Source organism: Triplophysa dalaica, chromosome 23 (assembly GCF_015846415.1).
Source record: "Triplophysa dalaica isolate WHDGS20190420 chromosome 23, ASM1584641v1, whole genome shotgun sequence".
Classification (NCBI taxonomy): domain Eukaryota; kingdom Metazoa; phylum Chordata; class Actinopteri; order Cypriniformes; family Nemacheilidae; genus Triplophysa; species Triplophysa dalaica.
In genome coordinates this window covers 6996795-7017918 of record NC_079564.1, presented here as the reverse complement: position 1 = coordinate 7017918, position 21124 = coordinate 6996795, and the positions used below count along the sequence as shown (strand labels likewise).

At 37.7% G+C, this 21124-nt stretch overlaps 1 protein-coding gene across 1 annotated transcript in view; it reads right to left on the bottom strand.

Annotated features, from left to right (window-relative positions):
- Positions 1 to 21124, bottom strand: part of cntnap2a (contactin associated protein 2a) — a 228974-nt gene that overhangs the window by 77277 nt on the left and 130573 nt on the right. The window contains exons 9-10 of the mRNA XM_056737624.1: positions 9646 to 9795; positions 3436 to 3598 (exon numbers count right to left, since the gene is read on the bottom strand). Of these exons, the coding sequence (XP_056593602.1) occupies positions 3436 to 3598; positions 9646 to 9795 (313 nt within the window). The remainder of the gene's footprint in view (positions 1 to 3435; positions 3599 to 9645; positions 9796 to 21124) is intronic.

The following is a 21124-nucleotide window of genomic DNA, read 5'->3' as shown; positions in this document are numbered from 1 at the left end:
TCTGGACTTTGTGCAAGCTCTTCGGTTTCTTTATGGACTCTGTATGGTGCACGGGGGTGGACAACAAAGAGGCTTTCCTTACACAGTTGCCACAAAGTTAAAACCTACATTTTACAAATCTCTACAATGGCAATGCATGCCAGCCTGCAAATTAAAATCGGCTGTCAGCAATTATTAAGTCATGTGTATTTTGGTCATGGGTCAGCTTTCGAAGGGTGAAAAGGATCTCAGTATTGCTCCTGATCAAACAAAGAGCCGGAGATTGCATGGCAGTGAGCCTGACCAAGCGTATCCTTCGGGTGGTCATTTGGCATACTGTTGGTTTCATTCCAATTTCCAAAAGTAAGATAAAGAGTGCGAAAATACACGTGTGCCTGTCTGCATTTACATCTATGAAACATCTTATTGAAGCCAAGAGACCCAAAGCATTGTTTTCCCCCAGCTCTGGCTGTTTACACCCCTAGCTGCGCATTTGTAATGGAAAGTGACAGTTTTCTAATACGACCATTATGAGCAGCGAAAGCACGTGGCTTCAAACGCCTTCGTCAGATTAGACTCGTCGGGGTGCGACACCAGTCAGCGTCTCCCCGGAGATGGCCGCAGATTAGTTTATAGCTCCTCTCTTCGCTCACGTCTCACCCCTGCACCCCCCGTGACACAGATTTAGGATGAGTCACAATCCGAGAAGTCCCCAGAAACAACTTGTGCATGAAATAGTTTGATGCGAGAGCAATTGAGTTATGTAAAATACTGTAGGGGTGAGAAAAAAATCGGAGAAGGAACACGGGCATGATTCGAGTCGCAAGGTCGCGTTTTAGAGTCTCCTGGCGGGAGGACGTGGAATACTCTTTTACACGTCAAACATAGAGATGGGTTTGGTAAAGAAGATTGATAGCACATCAGTCGGCTGATGAAAGCGAACATAAAATCAATGGTGTGACGAGCGAGTGGCCCCCCCTTCGATTCCTCGTAATGAGTTTGCTCCTCGCCGTGCCGGCACTGTGGAGCTTTGCCAGCGAAGCATCATTAGACTGACGGAAAAAAACACACAGAGAGCGTTGAACAGTCTCCTGCCTGCTCTGTTATTACAGAGCGCTCCGTTCTGAGCGAAGGGAGGCGGAGGAAGTCGCTATCTGGCCTGATCTAATAAAGGAGAGATTTTCCTCCGGGGACCCTGAACTAACTGTAGCGCAGTATAAACCATAATCTCAACAGCATAAATAAACACAATGACAGAGCGGCGGAGAAAGAAACCGTCATCTAAACATCGACTGTCAGGCGGAGGATGCAAATTTAAACACGCAGCAGAATCTCAGTCGGTGATGCGCAAAATGAATTGAGTTGGTGTTTAAATCATGTTGCTAATGTACTCAGCCTTGGACTGTAAGTCTAATGAGACACATTAATGCACAATACATCTTTACACAATATTAAAGTGGATCTTAAGCTTCTAAAATGAGCCGTAAGGAATCTAATGGAATGTAAACAATGGCTTCTTGTGTGGGACTTTATCTTTCCGGAGTGTCAGTGATTACATAAATGGGCCACAAATATAAATGTTCAAATGAGCAAATTACCAACAACTGCACAAATAGCTATTCTTATTAAATGGCTATTCTTTCCAGTTAAAGGCCATCCATGTGAATGTTAAAGTACCAGCATAACCTTTCTGCTTGCTGATATACAAATAATAGAACATATGTTTAGTTTAGTTTAATTTCATTTACGAAGCACATTTTAAACAACGGAAGTTGTAACCAAAGTGCTGTAAAGATATATTAAAATACTATATAAAAGAAAAAGAAAATTAAAAGCAAAAGAAAAATTATCACACTGATCAAAACCATAGAGAGATATGTAAAGATATAAACATCTGCAATTAATCGCTCAGAATAGAGATATGTTTATAGGGAAGGTTTGAAAATGGAGACAGAAAGGGAAGATCTAATATTTAGAGAGGATGACTGTTCCAAAGTCTGGTAGAAGCCATAGAGAAAGCCCGATCACCTTTCGTTTTGTAACGTGAACGAGGAACAAAAAGAAGAAGTTGATTAGAAGAGCGTAAAGCAAGATTTTAAATGGTATGAATACATCTATAATTGAGATGATAATTCACATCCAGGGCCACAAAATATCGATAGTATCGAAAAATATAGCAATGGATAAATAAATTGTTTCAAATGTTACGTATAGTCAGTTTAAGGTTGATGCAGATTGCAGACAGACTGGCGTGCAAACATTTATATACTTATATTGAAATTATAATTTGTAGTTTTTTAATTTATTTAAATATTTTAAATGGACAGCTCGTCAAAAAAAACATTTTGTCATGCTTTATTCACTCTTATGACATTCAGAGCCTGTTTATGACTTTTTCATCTGTGGAACACATAAGAAGATATTTCGAGAAAGGTATTGTGTTTTGTTTCTATACAATGGAAGTCAATAGGGGCCAGTGTTGTTCAGTTATCAACATTCCTAAAAATGTCTTCTTTTGTCTTCTGCAGAAGAAAGAAAGTTGTACATTGAGTTGACATTACAGTATCATGTTATAAGGGCTGTCAAGCGATTCTTTACCATATAACAACATCCAATAAACCCCCAGATGTGCGATGACACATTTTATTCAATGAACAGATAATTCAATTTATATATTTAAAAGGTCTTGATGACATCTAATAAGCATTACGATGATCTGATAAACTGTGATTTGGCAGCATATGATTGTTTTCTAGCACAATAGATGAACAAGGACCTCAAATCTGCTTGGAAATCCTCTAGAATGGAAGATGAGTCATTATTTCAAGAAAACACTAAATTGCCAGCACACACACAAACACACACACACATATATATATATACAAAATATCGAATCTATTTTCCATTCCAAAAGACATGCTAGAAAATTGATAAAATATGAATTCACATGCAGCTGAAAATCAAGTCATGATTCTCTTTAACTTTAGTAAATCAACCGTGTCTTTTATTGCATACAGTTATTTTCAGGTCACACGAGACTGTAGAGCGTAGATTTCCATTCATTCATCTACATGCTAAAGGAGACGAATTGCTTCAGCTGTAACCGTATGCTAAACCTCAGACAGCGAGAATATGTAAAATCAATCTGAAGATAATAACCGAGAGCTGCTCTCCTGTCTACGCCTCTAAAAATTCAATAACAACATATAAAGGAAAGGCAGGTTTAGCAAAGCATCTTCCTACTGATTAAACTACTCATTTACTTGAACTCCAGGAATAAAGTATCAAGAGGACGGCCAGCTCCAGGGAGCACGGGAAGAATGCAACAGATCCTGCCCCCGAGGCAGACTCTACAAGAGGGAATAAAGCCACTGTCTCAGTCTGCTGCACCCGATAATCACTGTCTCAGCCAGTGTTTGTTTAATGGCAGAGCAGGGGAGGAGGGATGGTTCTGACCTGTCAATTATGGCACACATGTCCAGGCTGACGTTCTCGAAGGCGCCGCTTCTTCCCTGCTCCACCGCTGTCAGATCGGCCAGCTGATCGTCCACCTGGATGAGCTGCATGCAGCCCTGGAATGAACGCTGGGACGGAGATGCTCTGGTTCTTAAAAAATAACCTAAACAAAGAGAACAAAAAAGTTGTAAGGTTCTCAAGGACATCATAAGGGTGATAATCATCAATAACATAAAATAGGACGTGCAAAACCAAAATATATAAATGAAAATATAAATAAATGTAACTTTTAAAATAAGATATAAATCAAAAGTGATTGGCCACCCAGGTCCTTCCACAAATGTATTTTCATATCTTTGGAATTTAATATTCCAAAAAACTAGAAAATATATTTTGCTGTATATGAGAAGGTATCAACCAACCAACTTCCTGTTTTATTTACCAGTTAACATTTGTATTTTCTTTTTTTCCAGTGCAGCTCTCATATCAGAGAAGACTTAACTGGGCTGCTATAGTAACTCAGGGATTACTGCTTCATTTTTAGATATGGGTGACCCTGAGCTGTTGACAACCATCACGCCCTCGAGCAAGGCATATTCAGTAATTGGGGTGCACTGTAAATCGCTTAGGAATCAAAAGGTCATACACATTCGCTGAGTGTGATCTAATGACATGCGTGTAGGCAATCTAGTGTCCTAAGTGCGAAAGCCGGAGATAAGGACCCTTAACTGGGACAAACTTATCAAACTAACCTAATTAACAATGTGATATCTATGACAACGCATAAGGTCATTCGAGTTCCAAACAACCACATTCAACGCAGATGCTTTCTAATAAGATAAAAATACACCAAAACACTATTCATTAGAAGAATTCACTGCACTGGATATTTGCCAAGATTTAATGTAACTTCTTCGCTGTTTGATAATCATTCGAGTAATTACTGCAGGCAAAATAAATAGGAACTAAACACCAAAATAAAATTTGCAATTCCATGCAAATGTCAACCTTGAGATGAAAAGAATCTAGTTTTTGCCAACTAATTGTCAGATGTCAATATTTGGTGATCAATATTTGGTGTCAATATTATTTTTGTTATTTTATAGCACAGTTTTTCCACAGTCAGGCAAATGAATTGACACATCCATGTGTCAATTTAAGGGTCCATATTCCTCATAAATGGGCACATGAAAATAAAAATGGGGTAACTGTTCTAAAAAACGCCATTCCTTCCCCATTTGAGGGTATGATTGTGTCTGGTTTGTGTATTTGTGTATTATCACACTCAAAACATGAGTGTACTGTGTGTAGAATTACAACAATAATGAAAATTGAAACACTTTTATTCTAACTTGCTGTATATTGTGACACCTTTGGTAACCATAAAAGAAACAATGAAATTTCAATTTCTACTGCATTTGTAAATATGTTCTGCATTAGGTTAAAATCAAAAGACACATCTCTAAATGGACCACTGATACAAAAAAATACAGAAATCCTGAAACCGTGACATCTGTCAAATGCACATGGTTGTTTATGGTTCTAATGAAGGTAAACAAGGCTTATTTTCTCTTGTGCTGATCACAGAACGTCCTATTGAGATTCACCCCGCAGCCCCCTGACATTAATCTACAAATTAGAGCATCTGGAGGGAACAGCATTTGCTTGCAACTCCTTTAAAAAATTGAAGTGGAAAAACGAAGTTTCGCAAGTTTGCCTAACCATCTGTCTTGTCTGCTTTCTGCACCTGTCCAGGAGTCTATATGCCTGAGCAGTCAACGGAAGATGAGGAAGGGGGTTCTGGAAGGGGTGTGGTGGGCAGTCGGGGTATCGGAAAGTGTGCTGAGGGAAATGTGTCCCGCTGTAGAGGGAAAAACTGTGGAAAAAAACGAGCATCTGCTGACAAATTCAGGCAGGGACGCAGTGGCATCTTAATGATTGCCAGGATTTGTGGGTAACTGGGAAGCTGCCAGCAGCCACAGTTGATCAGCATGGGACGCATGAAAAGGCAGGTTTTTGTCACCCACGCTTGGATGTGACTAACTTGTGACTGCTTTCGTCCCATCTTGGTGTCGTAATTAATTGAGGAGAGTAACTTTTGCGACAAGATAACATTGTAAATTATGGTAGAGAGACCGAAGCTGACTCAGTCCAATTCACACCCTGGCACGCACGACTATAATGCAGAGATCACAGAACATCTACTGTAAGATTAATGAGCGTTTATGTGCTCCAATTATAATTCATAACCGGCAAAGGGAATTTGAAGATTTATCAGGGTTCCTATGGTTAAACTATTCTTCGCTTAAAAAAAACCCGGGTGCACCGTTTTGTTTACTCTGACTTGGATATTTGTAACACTTTGTTTCATTGATTCCACTTTTAAAGACATTAAACCAAAAGTTGACCTCCTTAAGGTTGATGGCTGTTGTAAACTCAAGTCCGCTGGAGAGGAACTCTGAGGCTCTTTGTTCACCGGTGTCTGTTTTATTACAATATCCAATCAGCTGCCATCTCCCGTCAGACAGGCATTAAGTTGGTAAGGTCTGGCACAAATGTGCAGCAGAATCATCATCTGTAAAATGGGATTTGGCTCAGCATCCAACCAAGTCAGGATAGCATCAGCTCTTAAGTTAGTTTGAAAACACTTCCCTTGAAGCATGCATGGATATTAGTCATTAAAGGGTAAAATGCACTATAATTCTTCATAATGTGTGTGTTGTAATGCATTATATGTAGTTGTAAAGAAGTATAACCAATTTAAAATGTTTGGTGTAACAATGAATTGCTCAGTGTTATAATGTATTAACTGTAATAACAATTATTTATAAGATATTACAATGCATTAAACGGTGTATTACAATGTTTTAAAACTACTTTTATAATGCATTATACATACATGCTTCAAGGAAAGTGTTACCGTTAGTTCTTAGGTAAAACAAACAGTTATTCTCCATGTTCTACTAAAAACAGACAAATACAAGTGAGACACTTTGTTTTGAAGATATGAAAACTGAGGGGAGATTTTTTTATGTGTCAGAATATTCCACAAGGACTTAAATGATCAAATATGTGCTGAATATAATCATGTTTGTTCACATGAGCTCACGATCAGTATCTTGGGTTTTTTGTTGAGTGAGGGGGAGGTAAAGTCTGTGCACGATCATAACTCTGATTTTAAAATGGAATACAGATTGTAATATTTATTGAAGGTGGATGTCCCAGTGGAGAGGTTCGGAAAACAATGAATGAGGCGATTTCTTTTGTTTTTGCTTACCGGCAGAGGGTTACAAATTAACCAGAAAAATAGTTGTGTTGGGTGATAGTGGTAGTAAAAATGATCACACCGAATCATGAATATTACTCTTTATGGTTTAATACCCTGCTGACATCTGGTGTTTAAGCTCAATTCTCAAAAGCGCTTCTTATTTGTACATCAAACAAAAGTTGGATTGCATATTTGCAACAACAGAAACAAGGAAATACCAGGAGTCTCAATGTCTGAAAATGTCTCAGACATTTAGTACAAAATTCTTACAGTATCATAGGGGTGTGTCTGACTCTATAATGAGGATCTGGTGTATGTAAATCTGGTGTATAACCGAGCAGCTACCACGAGCTTATCTTGAACAAACACACATTACTGTCTTTGGAATTTAGAGTCATTATCTCATAACTGATAAGAGTAATAACCAACAGGGAGTTCACTTTCCAATCTGCACACAGCAAAAACCATACTCTGTCTTGTGTTTATCTACATATTTCTATTTAAGGAGGAAAATTGCTTGAGAAAGCTGTGACAAAATGCCACCCACATGGGATATTCTGCCTTTGAGAAACTAGAAAAAGAAACAATAGTTAAATGTTAATACTTGTTACATGAGGGATTTCATGCCATCCCATTTGAACCATTTAAACATCGAAGGATTGTTTCCTGAAGGGAGATGAAGCCAATTCCCCGATTCAACTTCCTCATTCATATTGATTCTGAGAAGCGAGCTCTCAATCATACAACAGGCCAGATGAACAAGCGTCGGTCAATGCATAGGAATGACAGCACAATTGTTATGCTGTGTCAATCTGGCAACATGAGAACGCATGTTCACATTAATGCAAGAGAGGAGAATGGAATACATGATTTAGTACAGGAACTATTTTTCATAGGCTGCCTGTGGAAATTCAATCTGGGCCTGCAATTGCTTGTTTTGCTGCTGACCTTGCCATTGTTAACAATGACTGATCAGGCTGTCTTTAATGACTTTACCGCATTAAAACTAATGTGCTCTGAGGCCAGTGTTAACACGCAACTTGCAGCTCAAACCATAGAAGGAGATTCAGGAGTGGCTGTTTTGTAAAGCGCTCATTGATTCATTTATAAAGGGATAGTTCACACAAAAATGAAAATTCTGTCATTACTGTATGACAGTCTAAACACAAAAGAAGATATTTTGAAGAATGTTGGTAACCGAACAACGACGGAACTGACTTGCATTGATTTTTTTGTGTCCATACAACAAAAGTAAATGGGTAGCGCTGTTGTCTGGTACCAGCATTCTTCAAAATATCTGATTTTGTGCTATGCAGAAGAAAGAAAATCATCAGGTTTTAAATGATCACAGAATTTTCCTTTTTGAGTCAAAGAGAAAAAAAAATAAAACAGGGAAAAAAGAGACTAATCAAGTAGATTTTACTTGTTAAAGAGACCCAGGCTTGTTACAACTCTAACCGCTTGCAACCAATATGTAATTAAACATAATATCTGAACACAACAAACAGAAACATAACCTGTAACAAAACAAAGACTGAAACCTGCTTGTATGAATTAGATTCACCATTTAATTTTCAATGTTCACATTCCCACCGAAATAACCAAAATGTTACATAACGGGCATACGGATGCTCTATTGTCACTAGTAAACAAATCAGACGGCAGATTTAGCTCTTCCCTGGAATATACAAGTGATGGATGAAGCAGCATGATTGATAATAATAGCAACGCGCAGGTGAACCAACAGTAGCGCGGGGAGGAGAAGTGAAGCTTTTGATCTCATTTTAAGGGCTGTCATGTGTAAATGCGCTGTCGGGCCGAGCCAGTTCTAGAGCAGGGGGACTGCGCTTCTTACCTCATTTAGCTCTTTTGGAAGATGTGCGAGGCTGATAAAGCTATCAGCCGTGCAATCCCTCAGCCTAAACAGTCAGTCAGGTTGATAGCGGCAGACACCGCTTTTTACCCGAACTGATGGGCGTCCTTTGCATACTTGCCTCTCTGAGCCGCTGCCCACCTTCTTATCTCTGACTATCTGCCAACGGTCTGATTGGACAGATGGTGGGCTGAAGAGGGCACGGGGTGGGCATGTTTCTATCAGAGTGGGGAAATGAGCTTGTCTGGTGACACAAACTTTGGAGCTCTAGCTTTGAAAAGATGAAGAAGGTCACAGTGCCTTAGCACACGGATAGAATGAAAAGATGCATGGTTAAAAAAATTTTGCTTAAGAAATTCATAAAAAGACCAACAATTACTCTTGCAGCATTGTTGGATTTTTAGAAACTTTTATCCAAACGAATCAAGCTCTCCGACTGATTTCATGACAACTTCCTAACAAAGTTTTAGCCTGTCAACTGGAGACATCAGTGAGAAGCCCTTCTTTGGATCGCATTTGACTTTTATCTCAGTCACACTGTGTGGCCCATTGTTTTTTCTGGAAGGTGCAGTTATAGCCCTAAGTGTATTTTAAATAAGTAATACACTTTTTATTCATCTGTACATCAAAATCTACGCTGACATTCTGCCTTGACAAACCAGACCCCATGAGAGTTAAAAGGCAATGGAAGCAGAACCTCAAACGTTCCCACTAATCTGTCGGGCCAATTATTTCCTCCATTATAGACCATCCCTCTGTTAATTTTCTTCAGTTTTCCAATTAAACGAGATAAAACATAAAAGCATATCAGCATTTTTAATGCCCATCAAGATTTCTTTCTTTAAAGGGTCATGTTTATGCATGCGCAGCGAGAAAAGTTTGCATATCCTTTCAAGCGGAGCCTGTGACTCTAAGCAGAACTGAATTCAAAGGACTTTGTGAATCCGCACCAGCCTCCTGTGCACCAGGAATACTGAGAAAATCTGAAATCTGTTCTCATCGTACTTTTCTCTTGAGTCAGTCAATGTAAAGTTGGTCTCAGTGTTAACAAAATCATATAAAAACGCACCTCCAAAGTGGTACGTGCTTCCTGTTGTGATCTGCACAGGTGAGTTGGTTCTCACAGCCGACGCTTCATCGCCATCAATGGTCAGCATGGCAAAGTTCTCTTTGGCCAGGAAGCGAACATCATGCCATTCTCCATCATTCAGACCAGAACCTATGATAAAAGAAACAAATTATGCATTAGATTAGATTTATTATAAAGAGTATCTACATTCGGGCAATTCAATGCAACTGTCAACTTTAAGATTAAAAAAGTTTTTACCAAAGGTGTTTACCATACTGATCAGATGTATCAGTTTGAGGTGGTTTAAATACCCATGTAATGTCTCTATTAATGTTTTGAACGAAATTGATGTGTTTTTTAAACAAAGTTTTAAATAGTCAAGCAATAAAATTGTCACATCCATAAAAGAAATCAATAAAGAGCAATCCCTTCGTGGGGTATTATTGCTTCTGGTTTGCACATTTTAATTAAAAGAAATCCTACAAAGTATGTTCTCTCTCAAAAATGTAAAAAAAATTCACATCCATAATGCATGATTTTTTCTCTTATTTAAAACATAAAACGCGTGCATAGACTGATATTTCTAATGTCTGGACTCGATCATAAATATTAAAAAGATGATTCAATATACTGGTAATAAACACATTCTCTGAGAATTCATATTTTAAGTTTTAACTAAAAATGTCTCATCCATAATCCCGCAATTGCATATTTATGCATTTGGCCTTGTATTTTCAAAACCCCTTCTATTCAGTAATAGAAAAACAATATTTTTAAAACAAATAAAAACTGCTTTGTCAAATTGACTTATTTTAATACTTTTCATTGTTTAAATACTTGCAAAACCCACAGACAGATGTGAAGGGTGACCGATAGTAAAGATTTATAAATAAAGAAATAGAACATTTTCCCCAGACAAGACAATATTATGAGTTGTTTCCAAACCCATGACATTGGTGTTCCTAGCACCATGCTCTCCGAGTCAACCCATATAAACTACAGCCAAAATGACAAACACCTAAAAATATTCTACAACCTACAGTACAGATTGACCTCCCAACCATTTAGTTACAAAAAAGTAGGACATCAATTTTCCGCAGTCTGCTCCTCTTTCAAGTTGATTACAGGCCATTCAAGTCAGCCGCCATCTATTCCATATGAAGATGATCAATAGGCTGACAAGCATCAAATTACAAATCTGAAGCTCCACAGAGAGCTGATTCAAGGCAATGAAGGTCCAGGTTAACAAACCTGCATCAGCTACTGAAGATTGATAAATCACAGAGACGTTATTTACTATGATGCTATCACAAAGGGCAAAAGTCATCGGAAAATAATAACCAGGTTGAATCTTGCTCAGAAGAATGAGTTCTCTTCAATCATTAATCACGAGCTGGTGGAAAGACATTACCTCATTGAAAGACCCTTGTGACCAGTTTACCTATCTGTCACACACCACAAAACATGGAACAACCTTTCTCTCCTTCTCACCCGTTCTCTCTCGTGGGCGCAGTTCGCTTGGCACGAACAAGGCCAAAATACCTTACACGCCATTACCTCTGATGAATTTGTCTTTCAAATGTTGAGGGTGTGCTCATACGCCATCCATCAGGTTCTTTGTACATATTGTGCTTACACGATCGTATTAAGCAGATTTTTGGAAGAACAGCGTGGCAAACAGCTGGATCTGTTGGACGGTTGGAAAACAGATGGCTTTTGTGTATAAAGCATATTATGTTAAATGACATAATGTGACGACAACAACATCAAATCAATGTTAGTACCTTGTCTGAGAGTCGAGAAAACAAAGCTGATGAGGTTATGGTGTAAACTGTGAGTTTATAAAACACAATGCTGAAAGAAGACCAGATAGGATTCAGATTAAGGATAAAAGACACCAAACATGACTTTAAAATAACAATAATTATATTAGCGTTCACACCAAAGAACCATAATGTTATGTTAAGCTTGTGCGCTGCAGTATCATGTTTTAAATGCTTGAACCATTTAAAGTCGAATAGATTCGAATTGGCTGTCTATTTTTTTATTAGCTGAGCAATAAAATGTATTGTTTTTGTGTGAGGTTGGAACATGCCTTTAAAGAAAAAGCAATTGTTTTGTACAACTGTTACTTTAAGAAGCTATTTCTTCTCAGGTGACTTTTACTTTTGTTTGTCTAAACTAACGTATTTTCAAGTTGATTCAATCAATTAAAATGATTAAGACATGAATAAAGCCAGTTCATTTACCATTTTAGTATTATTTACCATTCATTAAGTATTATTTACGAGTTTACAGACATTTTAAGTTACTTCATATTTACTGTTCCGATGAAGCCTGTTAAATAAGTTATTGCATCATTTACTCACCCTCTTGTAATTCTAAACCTTTATGACTAACTTCCATCTGCAGAACACAAAAGAAGATATTTTGAAGAACGTCGGTAACCAAACTACATTGGCCACATTGACTACTGTTGTATAGACACAAAACCACTGAGACAATTCTCCAATATCTTCTATTGTGTTCCAAAGAAGAAAGAGCCACATGCAGATTTTAAACAACATGAGGGTGAATAAATTATGACAGAATTTTTTGGAGGGCCAACTATCCCTTTTACGGTCATTTTGGAATTGTAATTGTTCAAAGTTATCTATTTTACTTTCTACAGGAAAATACAGATAATGTTAAACTGGCAATCCACTTGAAACATCTTTCACACCTAATTTCCAAATGACGAAGTGAACCGGAGTGATCCTTACATCCCTTATTTAATATTAATGAGCTGGGCAAATTAGGTTCACAATGGTTCTCCTCCACTTTCCGGAATCCTCAAAGGTTCTGTAATTAGGTCAGAAAGGTGCATTGTGGGAGTTCATTCTAGGTATGCATTCTTCATTGCCACAGCATCACTGCATTCCAGCTCTTTTGCGGTATATCTAATTACGCTACAACAGTGTGAAAGAGCAGCACCCATGCATGTCCCGTGAGAGACCCAGCGCTCTTTACCTATTGCCACAGATTAATTACCAGAGGAAGAAACCCTCTGTTAACACAGTGTGGGTCCTTTGAACTCTGAGAGATCAACATACCGTCATTACTTATCTACCTGATTAATCAACGTTCCCATGATGACTTTCAGCTCATCGGAATCTCATACACAATTTGTCTCTCACTTCTGACCTGAATGGACTCCACAAAAGGCACGGCTAGACTTGACTTAAGTAAGCTTCAGTCGTCTGCTTTTCATCTCAACCAACCTAAGACCTCCATTTAAAGGGACAGTTAACACAAAAATAATAATTCTGTCATCATTTACTCCCAATTGAATTGTTCCAAATTTCTTTGTTCTGATGAACACAGAGAAAGATATTTGGAAGAATGCTTGTAACCAAACAGTTCTTGGCCACCATTGACTACCATAGTAGGAAAAATGACAATAGTTAAAAAATGGTGCCCCAGAAATGTATTCCTTCATACGTTCTTCAAACATTATTTTGCATTCAACAGAACAAAGAAATTTATAAAGCAATTTTTCGTACTATGCTAGCTGAATGGTGGCCAAGACCTGTTTGGTTACAAGCATTCTTCCAAATATCTTTCTCTGTGTTCATCAGGACAAAGAAATGTTCGGATTTAAATGAGTAAATGAAGACAGAATGTTCATTTAATTCACCTGTCAGTGCCCAAAAAAATATATTTTGAAGAACGTTGGTAACCAAACAACATTGGATGACATTGGATGAACACAAAACCTCAAAATAGCTTTTTTTGTGTCCCAAAGAAGGTTTTCATTGACATGAGGGTAAATAACTTGACAGGACTTAGATTTTTGGGTGAGCTATCCCTTTAAACCACTCAATATATTTTGAGCAACATCATCTCACGTTAAAGTCACCCCAACAGCTTCAATTCTGAAATTTCCCCTGGATTGCTAGTTAGGGGTAGAGAAAGTCCTCACATCCATTACAAGACCAGCTTCTGCATTCAAAGAATATCCACCTTACATAGTTCTGCCATCACCACCAAATGGTCTTTGATAAATGCCTGGTGGATTTCAGGTAGACAAGTCCATTAAAGTTTGAATGACATTTGAAGGATTCAGTGCCCTTTAAAAGCAGGTGCATCCTCATATGAGGTTCAAAGGTACTGATGCAATTACCGGGATACACAGCCCGCAGCTCTATTTGTCATCATGGTAAGGCTGTTATTTGAGTATGTGGGTCTGGGTAAAGCTGGAAAAGACCCTCTAAAACTCAAGCCAAGAAGCCCCAGATGCAATAATGTCATCAAAAAGGATTGCCTGGAAAGTTTCCTCTTCCTCACCATTCACAGACACCCGGCCCATGATTAATGCTGGGCTGTGCCAGCAAAGAGTGCTCTTGGGAGAACTTCCAGCTTCTTTGTTTCCATGAATATGTTTTTTTAGATAGTGGTCTGTCTGAAATTGTTTTTCAAACATGAAATATGTATCAGGTCTTCTCTCAAATCCACAAAGAAATGGCTTTTCAGTGGGAGGTCTTGGTTACAGTATGTGATAAATTTTGATTCTCTATGACTGTCATAGGCAAATAAAGGTAACCCCTGAGCAATAATAAGCTGGTCCAATGTCGGTTTGTACTATTCATCCAATTGTCTAATGATATTCATCCAAGCATCGTTTAAAACCACATGCTGTTTAATTCATACCTAGAGGCTGACCAAAATCAAAGCTACAGTTTGTTTGTCTCTTGACTCTGGCCTGTCGTGGTCAGGTCCACTTCTTAAGGCACAGCCTTTGGGCTCCTGGGGACAGAGCTCAGACTTGCCATTATTGTTTGAACAGGGTTTTGTGAGGGATGTAAAATACACAAGACCGCTCGGTAGCCTTCGCACGTTCATCATCAACAAATCAAAAATAGTGCAAGCGAATGCTGTGTTAAAAGCAACAGGCTGCATTTCTCAATTGCTTCTAATACCCATAACAACGGATCGGTAATGTGTTACTTTTACGTATAATTCAGGTTGAAAAGAAATTACATATTTGAAAAGTAAAAATAATCACAGTCTGGAGAAACGTCCTGATTCTGCGCCCAATTGTTTGACCAATCGCTTCCTGTTTTTAAAGAATAATAAATATTTTCTATCAATTTTTTGTTCATCTATATTTATCATTGAATGAAATTTGATTAAACATCCGATCATTTATGGAACGCACACTTTCTGTTAAACCAATGCTACTATTTCGGGGTTGGTAGGGAATTTATTAAAGGAACAGTTCATCCAAAAATGAAACTTCTCTCATCATTTACTCACCCTCAGGTTGTTCCAAATCGGTATACATTTCTTTTATAAATTTCAAAGCAATTTTTCCTACTCTGGCAGTAAATTGTGGTCAAGAATTGTTTGGTTACAAGCATTCTTCCAAATATTATTCTTGGGTGAACTGTCCCTTTAACTCCCAGCGTACACTTGAGAAACAACCTAAAGCTATAGTTTCATAGCTGCTCTTGGATATTAGAAAACCTTTCAACTAAGTCCCTGCTTTTACCTTTTTTCAAAGAAACTCCACAAATTAAAGGGAAGCAAAAGTAACTGAGGGGAAGATATAAAAAGTGCCACAAAGAAAGCTGCGCATGTCAAAGGCTGTGTGGAACTGTGTCGAGAACATTGGATATTTCAGCAGAAGCCTGAGGGATAAAACTGATATTCTCTGCTCCCAGTCACCTCCAGATATCACATTGATTTTTGAAGCCATCGCCGCCCTGAAGGGAACAGGAAAGCGTGAGAGGAGCTCAGCTTATTTCTGACTGATAAAATTTAACAAGGGTCGTGGCTCAGAAATAGACAAACCTCCTGTGTTTCCGCTGGAAAATAGACAGGGTTAAGCGAGGTTCATCGGGTCAAAGCTTTTGAGCTTTCCAAGCTGCTTTAAACTTGTTTTTTTAGACAGTCACAATAGCCTGAAATGAGTAACTAGACACATCAATAAAACAGTGGAACGTGTGCTGTCCCTTAACAGATACTATCATTGCAGAGAATAGCTGACACAACATGTCATTTCACACAGGAAACTGCAAAAATAAGTACAGGACAAAGCCACGGGTAAGATATCTTCTATCTGATAGCAATATAAATTTTGGATGAGATTAGAACAACGACTGATCAAAAAGGCATCCGGAGACATCTGTTCGCTTCAGCGAACATGAAGGAATGCAAACAGTGCAAAGAATCTGTTAGGGAGCGATTTAGGCCTGCTGTGAGCAAACATCACAACGATCAATGGATTATTGCGCATCATTCGTCATGTTCATTCACTGACTTGGAATTCAGAGTTGATTTTTTTTTCTAGAGCACAGGAAATAAACATCACCTCTCCTGAGCGACCTAAGGAATGGGTGCGTGCATCAGTTCGGCGGTCTACCCACAATCTCTTCCATCACTTGGAGACACTGTCTATTAAATATACATGCCTCTGAAGCCAGTCTGCAACAAACCAGGCGTTAGGAGTTTTCAGAAAAGCAAAAACATCCAGTTTTTGATTGGATCTAAAACACCATTGTGAACAGTCCATGGGATAATACGTTTTTGTTGATAAAATATAATCTGATATTCTGTACTCGCAGATCTGGGAAATGGGTCATATAAATTTACTAAATGTATTTGTCCATCCAAACTGTTTCCTTGTACTATATTGAATTTGATTTATTAATAAGTTCAAACTACACACATGTAGCTGCTTTAGGACCATTAAATGTGTAAAGGTACACTATAATAATATTTTTAGATAGTACGCCTTATTATAAAATGAATAATTGTGATCCCACACAAAAAACTAACAAACCTTTTTGACATAAAGAGTGGGAAAGAGTTATTGAATAATTTTACAAATAATAATACTTTTTAAGTTACATGTGTCCAAAAGCATATTATATATATTAGAAATATTATACTTATAACAAATTTATAAATAATTAAATCATATTATATTTGAATACATATATGATAAAATATTTATAAATAAATATATAAACTTAATTTAAATGAATAAATAATTGAATATTTATAAATTAACATGTAACCTTTAAAAAATTAAGTGTCAACAATATATTCAATTTGAGGGCTTTCTTTGACAAAGACAGAATCTAATACAAACCAATAACAATATTCACTGTCACCACAGACAAACGGTTGTTTAAACATTTACACAAGAACCTTTGACCAAGAGTGAAGGTTGTAACCGACACAAAACCATCAATTCCATGTGTCATTTCACCAAGGTAATAAATAGCACGTAACAAATCCAATTTTTTGTTCACCTTAACTTCCTTCGTGAAGCTGAAAGTTCAATATTGAATGGGAAAGCACAGCAATAATGGAGTCCCCCCAGGGAATGATAGGAAAAACACTATACCTTACTATGCTTATAATGTTATATTGTCCCAGTTTATGAGGTTGGTAAATTGCCTTCCGCCTGAACCGAAGAAGCCTCTCGAATTACCTCAGAGGGCCAAATATTTAAGACCAAAGCTCACAGTCAACTCAAACTCATAAGTGCCAGAGGGCTTCATAAATTCCAAAGAAAACAGATTCACTTAAACAAGCAGGATCAATATATGATAGAATACTGTGCGAGGCAATCGGCAGTTCTTTCCTTCCTCAGAGTCTTCTGAGTTCATATGCCTTGAAGGTATCAGACCTTGGCCGGAGTCAGAGAAGAACAGCTGAATGCATATAAGGGAGCACAACAAAAGCCACCAAGCATGACAACTTGAAGGTTTTTCCAAATTATCCCATTAACACAATGGAACAGGTCTGTGATTGGTGCGATTCATCAAACTGTCAGCGACATGACTTGTCAGTGTTGTTCTACAGGCGTACATTTCATGAGTGGAAAATCACTGGCAATTTTCAGTCGCCCTGTCAATTTTGCTAGTAATTGAACATGCAGCAATGCTCTGAATACCCATTAGTTTTGCTTAGAACATATAAAAGCACTAGTGATTAGAGGAAAAACAAATTTAAATATAAAAGTGGAGCATTAGCATCTTTTGTCCAAAATGTAACGTCCATTTCCTGACGGTATCATTATGAAGATAAACAATTTCACCGTAAACAGCAACATTTGACTTACGCTAGCTAGCTTCATTAGCAAAGAAGTGGAAATACAAACAAAACATTAAGAATAAACATATTTTCACTCGATTCTTCATGCTTTATTGGAACATTTCTAAAGTTGCATTATTCTCTTGACAATGGCATGCAAGATTACCATGGAAACAGCTCTGCAGTAACACCAACTAATTATCTGTTACTCAAGAAAGTAATCAGTGCTTACCATTGGCTCCCGAGAGATAAAGATTAAGCATTGAAAAACAAGAAAATTCCTACCAATACAATAATAAGTTCTATTTTTGTGTTTTCTCAGACATTTTAGAGTTCAAATGTTATATACATGTAGATACTAATGCTAATGAATTCCAGTTTAAACTGCATGGGATGTGTTTGTTTATATTGTAAGTGCGATTTTCTTTGGTGTGATTCAATATGACTCAATATGAATATGATCAATATGCAGATGCATCCATATGCATTGTTACAGGGGAACAATGTAAACCTTACTCCTAAATCATTTCACTTAATAAGACCTCACTATATAGGAACCATGGGTATTAATTTTGTGTTGCCTGTATCTGCTATTTGGATCTGCCTCTCAAAGTCGACCACACCTACCGAAGAAAAAAAATCATCATGGCCTGAGGGTGAATAGTTATTCTATTATCCACTAAGTGCACGCAAACAGTACATAAAAAACTACAATTAACACGGTAATATACAGTATAACAACATCATTTATGCACCTCCAGAAACTTCAGAACTACTAGCAGATTTTAAAACACTCATGACTTCACTTTCTTTACTGTACTGTACCTCACAGCGACTGGAGACTGCCTGATGTTTTGGCTCTCATTTGCATGAAGTTTGTCAACTTCCTCCACCCCACTGTCAATCCCACAATCCCTTCTGTGAGCCTGCCACTGAGCTCCTGCAAACACCTGCTCATCGTGTACTTTTAACAGTGCTCTGCTTACTGTATTTCAGATGCATTTTTGGTGGACTCAAAAAGAGCAGAGAATCTCAGCAGGGAAAACCTATTCTCTAAATTGCTAGCATTCCCACCCATTATAAATGGATTCTCCACACTGTGTCACTTCTGATGTAATTCCCATGTCAATTAACACAACATGTCGGCCATTAATCTTGAGTGATTAAAGTAAAAGATGACGAAAATCTGCTTCATTGGATTTAACTCAGTAGGCTGAAAACACAATGAATTGGTGGAATCAGAAAGCTGTGGCAATTATACACACGGCCCCTCTGGAATCTGACTTAACTGCTGCCTATTAGCCAGACAACGCTCAATTTTTCCATTCATCCATTTACTTCTCATCCACCTTCCCAAAGCCAATTTGCAGCTCAATACATGCAGAATGGACCTTTGACCCGAACCAGAAATGGACAGAGCCGGCAGGCGCACAGGCTGAGTTGCAAAGAAAATAATATGACACAGATGAACTTTTGCTATATGAACTTAGCCTAGTTGATGATTTGATCATTCCTATATCCTGTAAATTTAAGACACTGGGTACGTTCTGATCTGAATGTAGCATTAAATCTCCGGTCAATGGAAAGGCATCTGGGGTCAAAGAAACTTCCAATTACCGAGATCCAAACCTTTGATGGCTGCCTAATTGGTTTAGCAGTTGGTTCAGCCAGAAGATTGCTCTGTTTTGATAGTTTGAACGGGGACATGTGAACTTTTCAGCTGGTCAGGCCATAACACCTACTGAACATCAGCATCAGAGAAGCAATGCCTCTTTAACGTCAACTTAAGGTCAATACAAACAACCTTGTTTCGGATCTCCAAAAACATGCAACATTCTAGATGTGAACTTTTGAGAATGAAATGAAAGTACTGATCAAGTGTGATCTCAATCCAGCAAGACCTCAGCATTGAGATCTTCATCACGAAGCATGACTGAGGCAATGATTTATTAATTCATAATATGTCTACAGCTAATGAGTCTCTACAGATGGATAAAAACTCAAAGCTCTAAAAAGGAGACCATCTGCATTCTAATAGCCCAAGTTTGACTGACTACAGAAGCCCCGTTGTGCAGCCACATGTATAAAGCTCTTTAATGTTGTTTTGACAAAAAATGTGCTTCAAAGACGAAGCTCTTCTCCGAGGCTTTCTAAGAAAGGGGGAACATCTGTAATGTATACACAAAGTAGCAAAATAAGAAATGAAAACTAAGATTGATCAAAACTTTATGAAGATGCTTAACTACACATGATAAATTGCAAAGACCAGTGTTGAATTGGAACATGTAAACTGGGATTTTTGGAAAAGAAATAATGAATGAATTCGGGATCAAGAACAGATGTTCTCAAATGCAGCATGATTTATCAAACAGCAACAGAGTGAAACTAAGAATGATACCACAGCAGTTCCACGGTTCATCTAGCATATATCAATCCTTAAAACCTGAGACTGTCTACCATTGATCCAGTTAATCCAATAACAGGCTAAACCTTAAAACCGGCTCGAAATTCTGATTTGTGGAGAGCTATTAGCTTAGACCTGACCACAACCCATCACAAATTTATCTCATAGCTTTGCTGACCCCTTACTATGGAAGTCCATCAAGTTCTTACCTGACTCTTATGCATAAGTTCAATGCGATGTCAATTTGCTTTTCTTAAAAGCGATAAAGGATTCCAAACAGCTGGAGCCCAATTAGCCTTGAGGTTAACAATGTAAGAGTAACTACCCTTCCTCCTAATGGCCTATTAGCACAGGAGTTTGGAGAGTGTGCCCTGAATGTCTAAAGGCGTCTTTGGGCCAAAACTCTGCTTTATGTATATATATAAAAAAATTGACCAAAATATACACCTTGTATTTCTGTATGCAATTTATAGAAATACATATATAGTAAATACTGTATACAAGCTATTCTGTATTGCCGATGTCAAATTAAATGAACAAATAAATACATCTTTTCTTGGACTGCAACAAGATTTAATAGACAGCAATAAGACAGAGACTCTGGATATCTTACATTTGTGTTTTCTGAACATGCAAACTATGTCATAAACTGTGGTCAGGTATATCAAGACATCATAGACTGCAATTCAAAGTCGGAGATTCATAAAGAGTTGAAACATTTCTCATCCAATTCCTTCAAGACAAATGTATCCAAACTATGCCGTCCACATTCGTTTCATCACTATAAACTGTAAGTCAATAATTGTCTCATCTGTTTATATGATTTCCTCTGAGGAAATGTACATGTAGGAGAAAGTCTGAGATAAAATTGATACTTAAACATTACCAAGAACTCCATTCATCTATGAAAAGCTATACAATTTACCTCTGGGATATTATGAAACTTAAACAACTGCATTATTCTGCATTGATTATACTGTATTGTTAAAA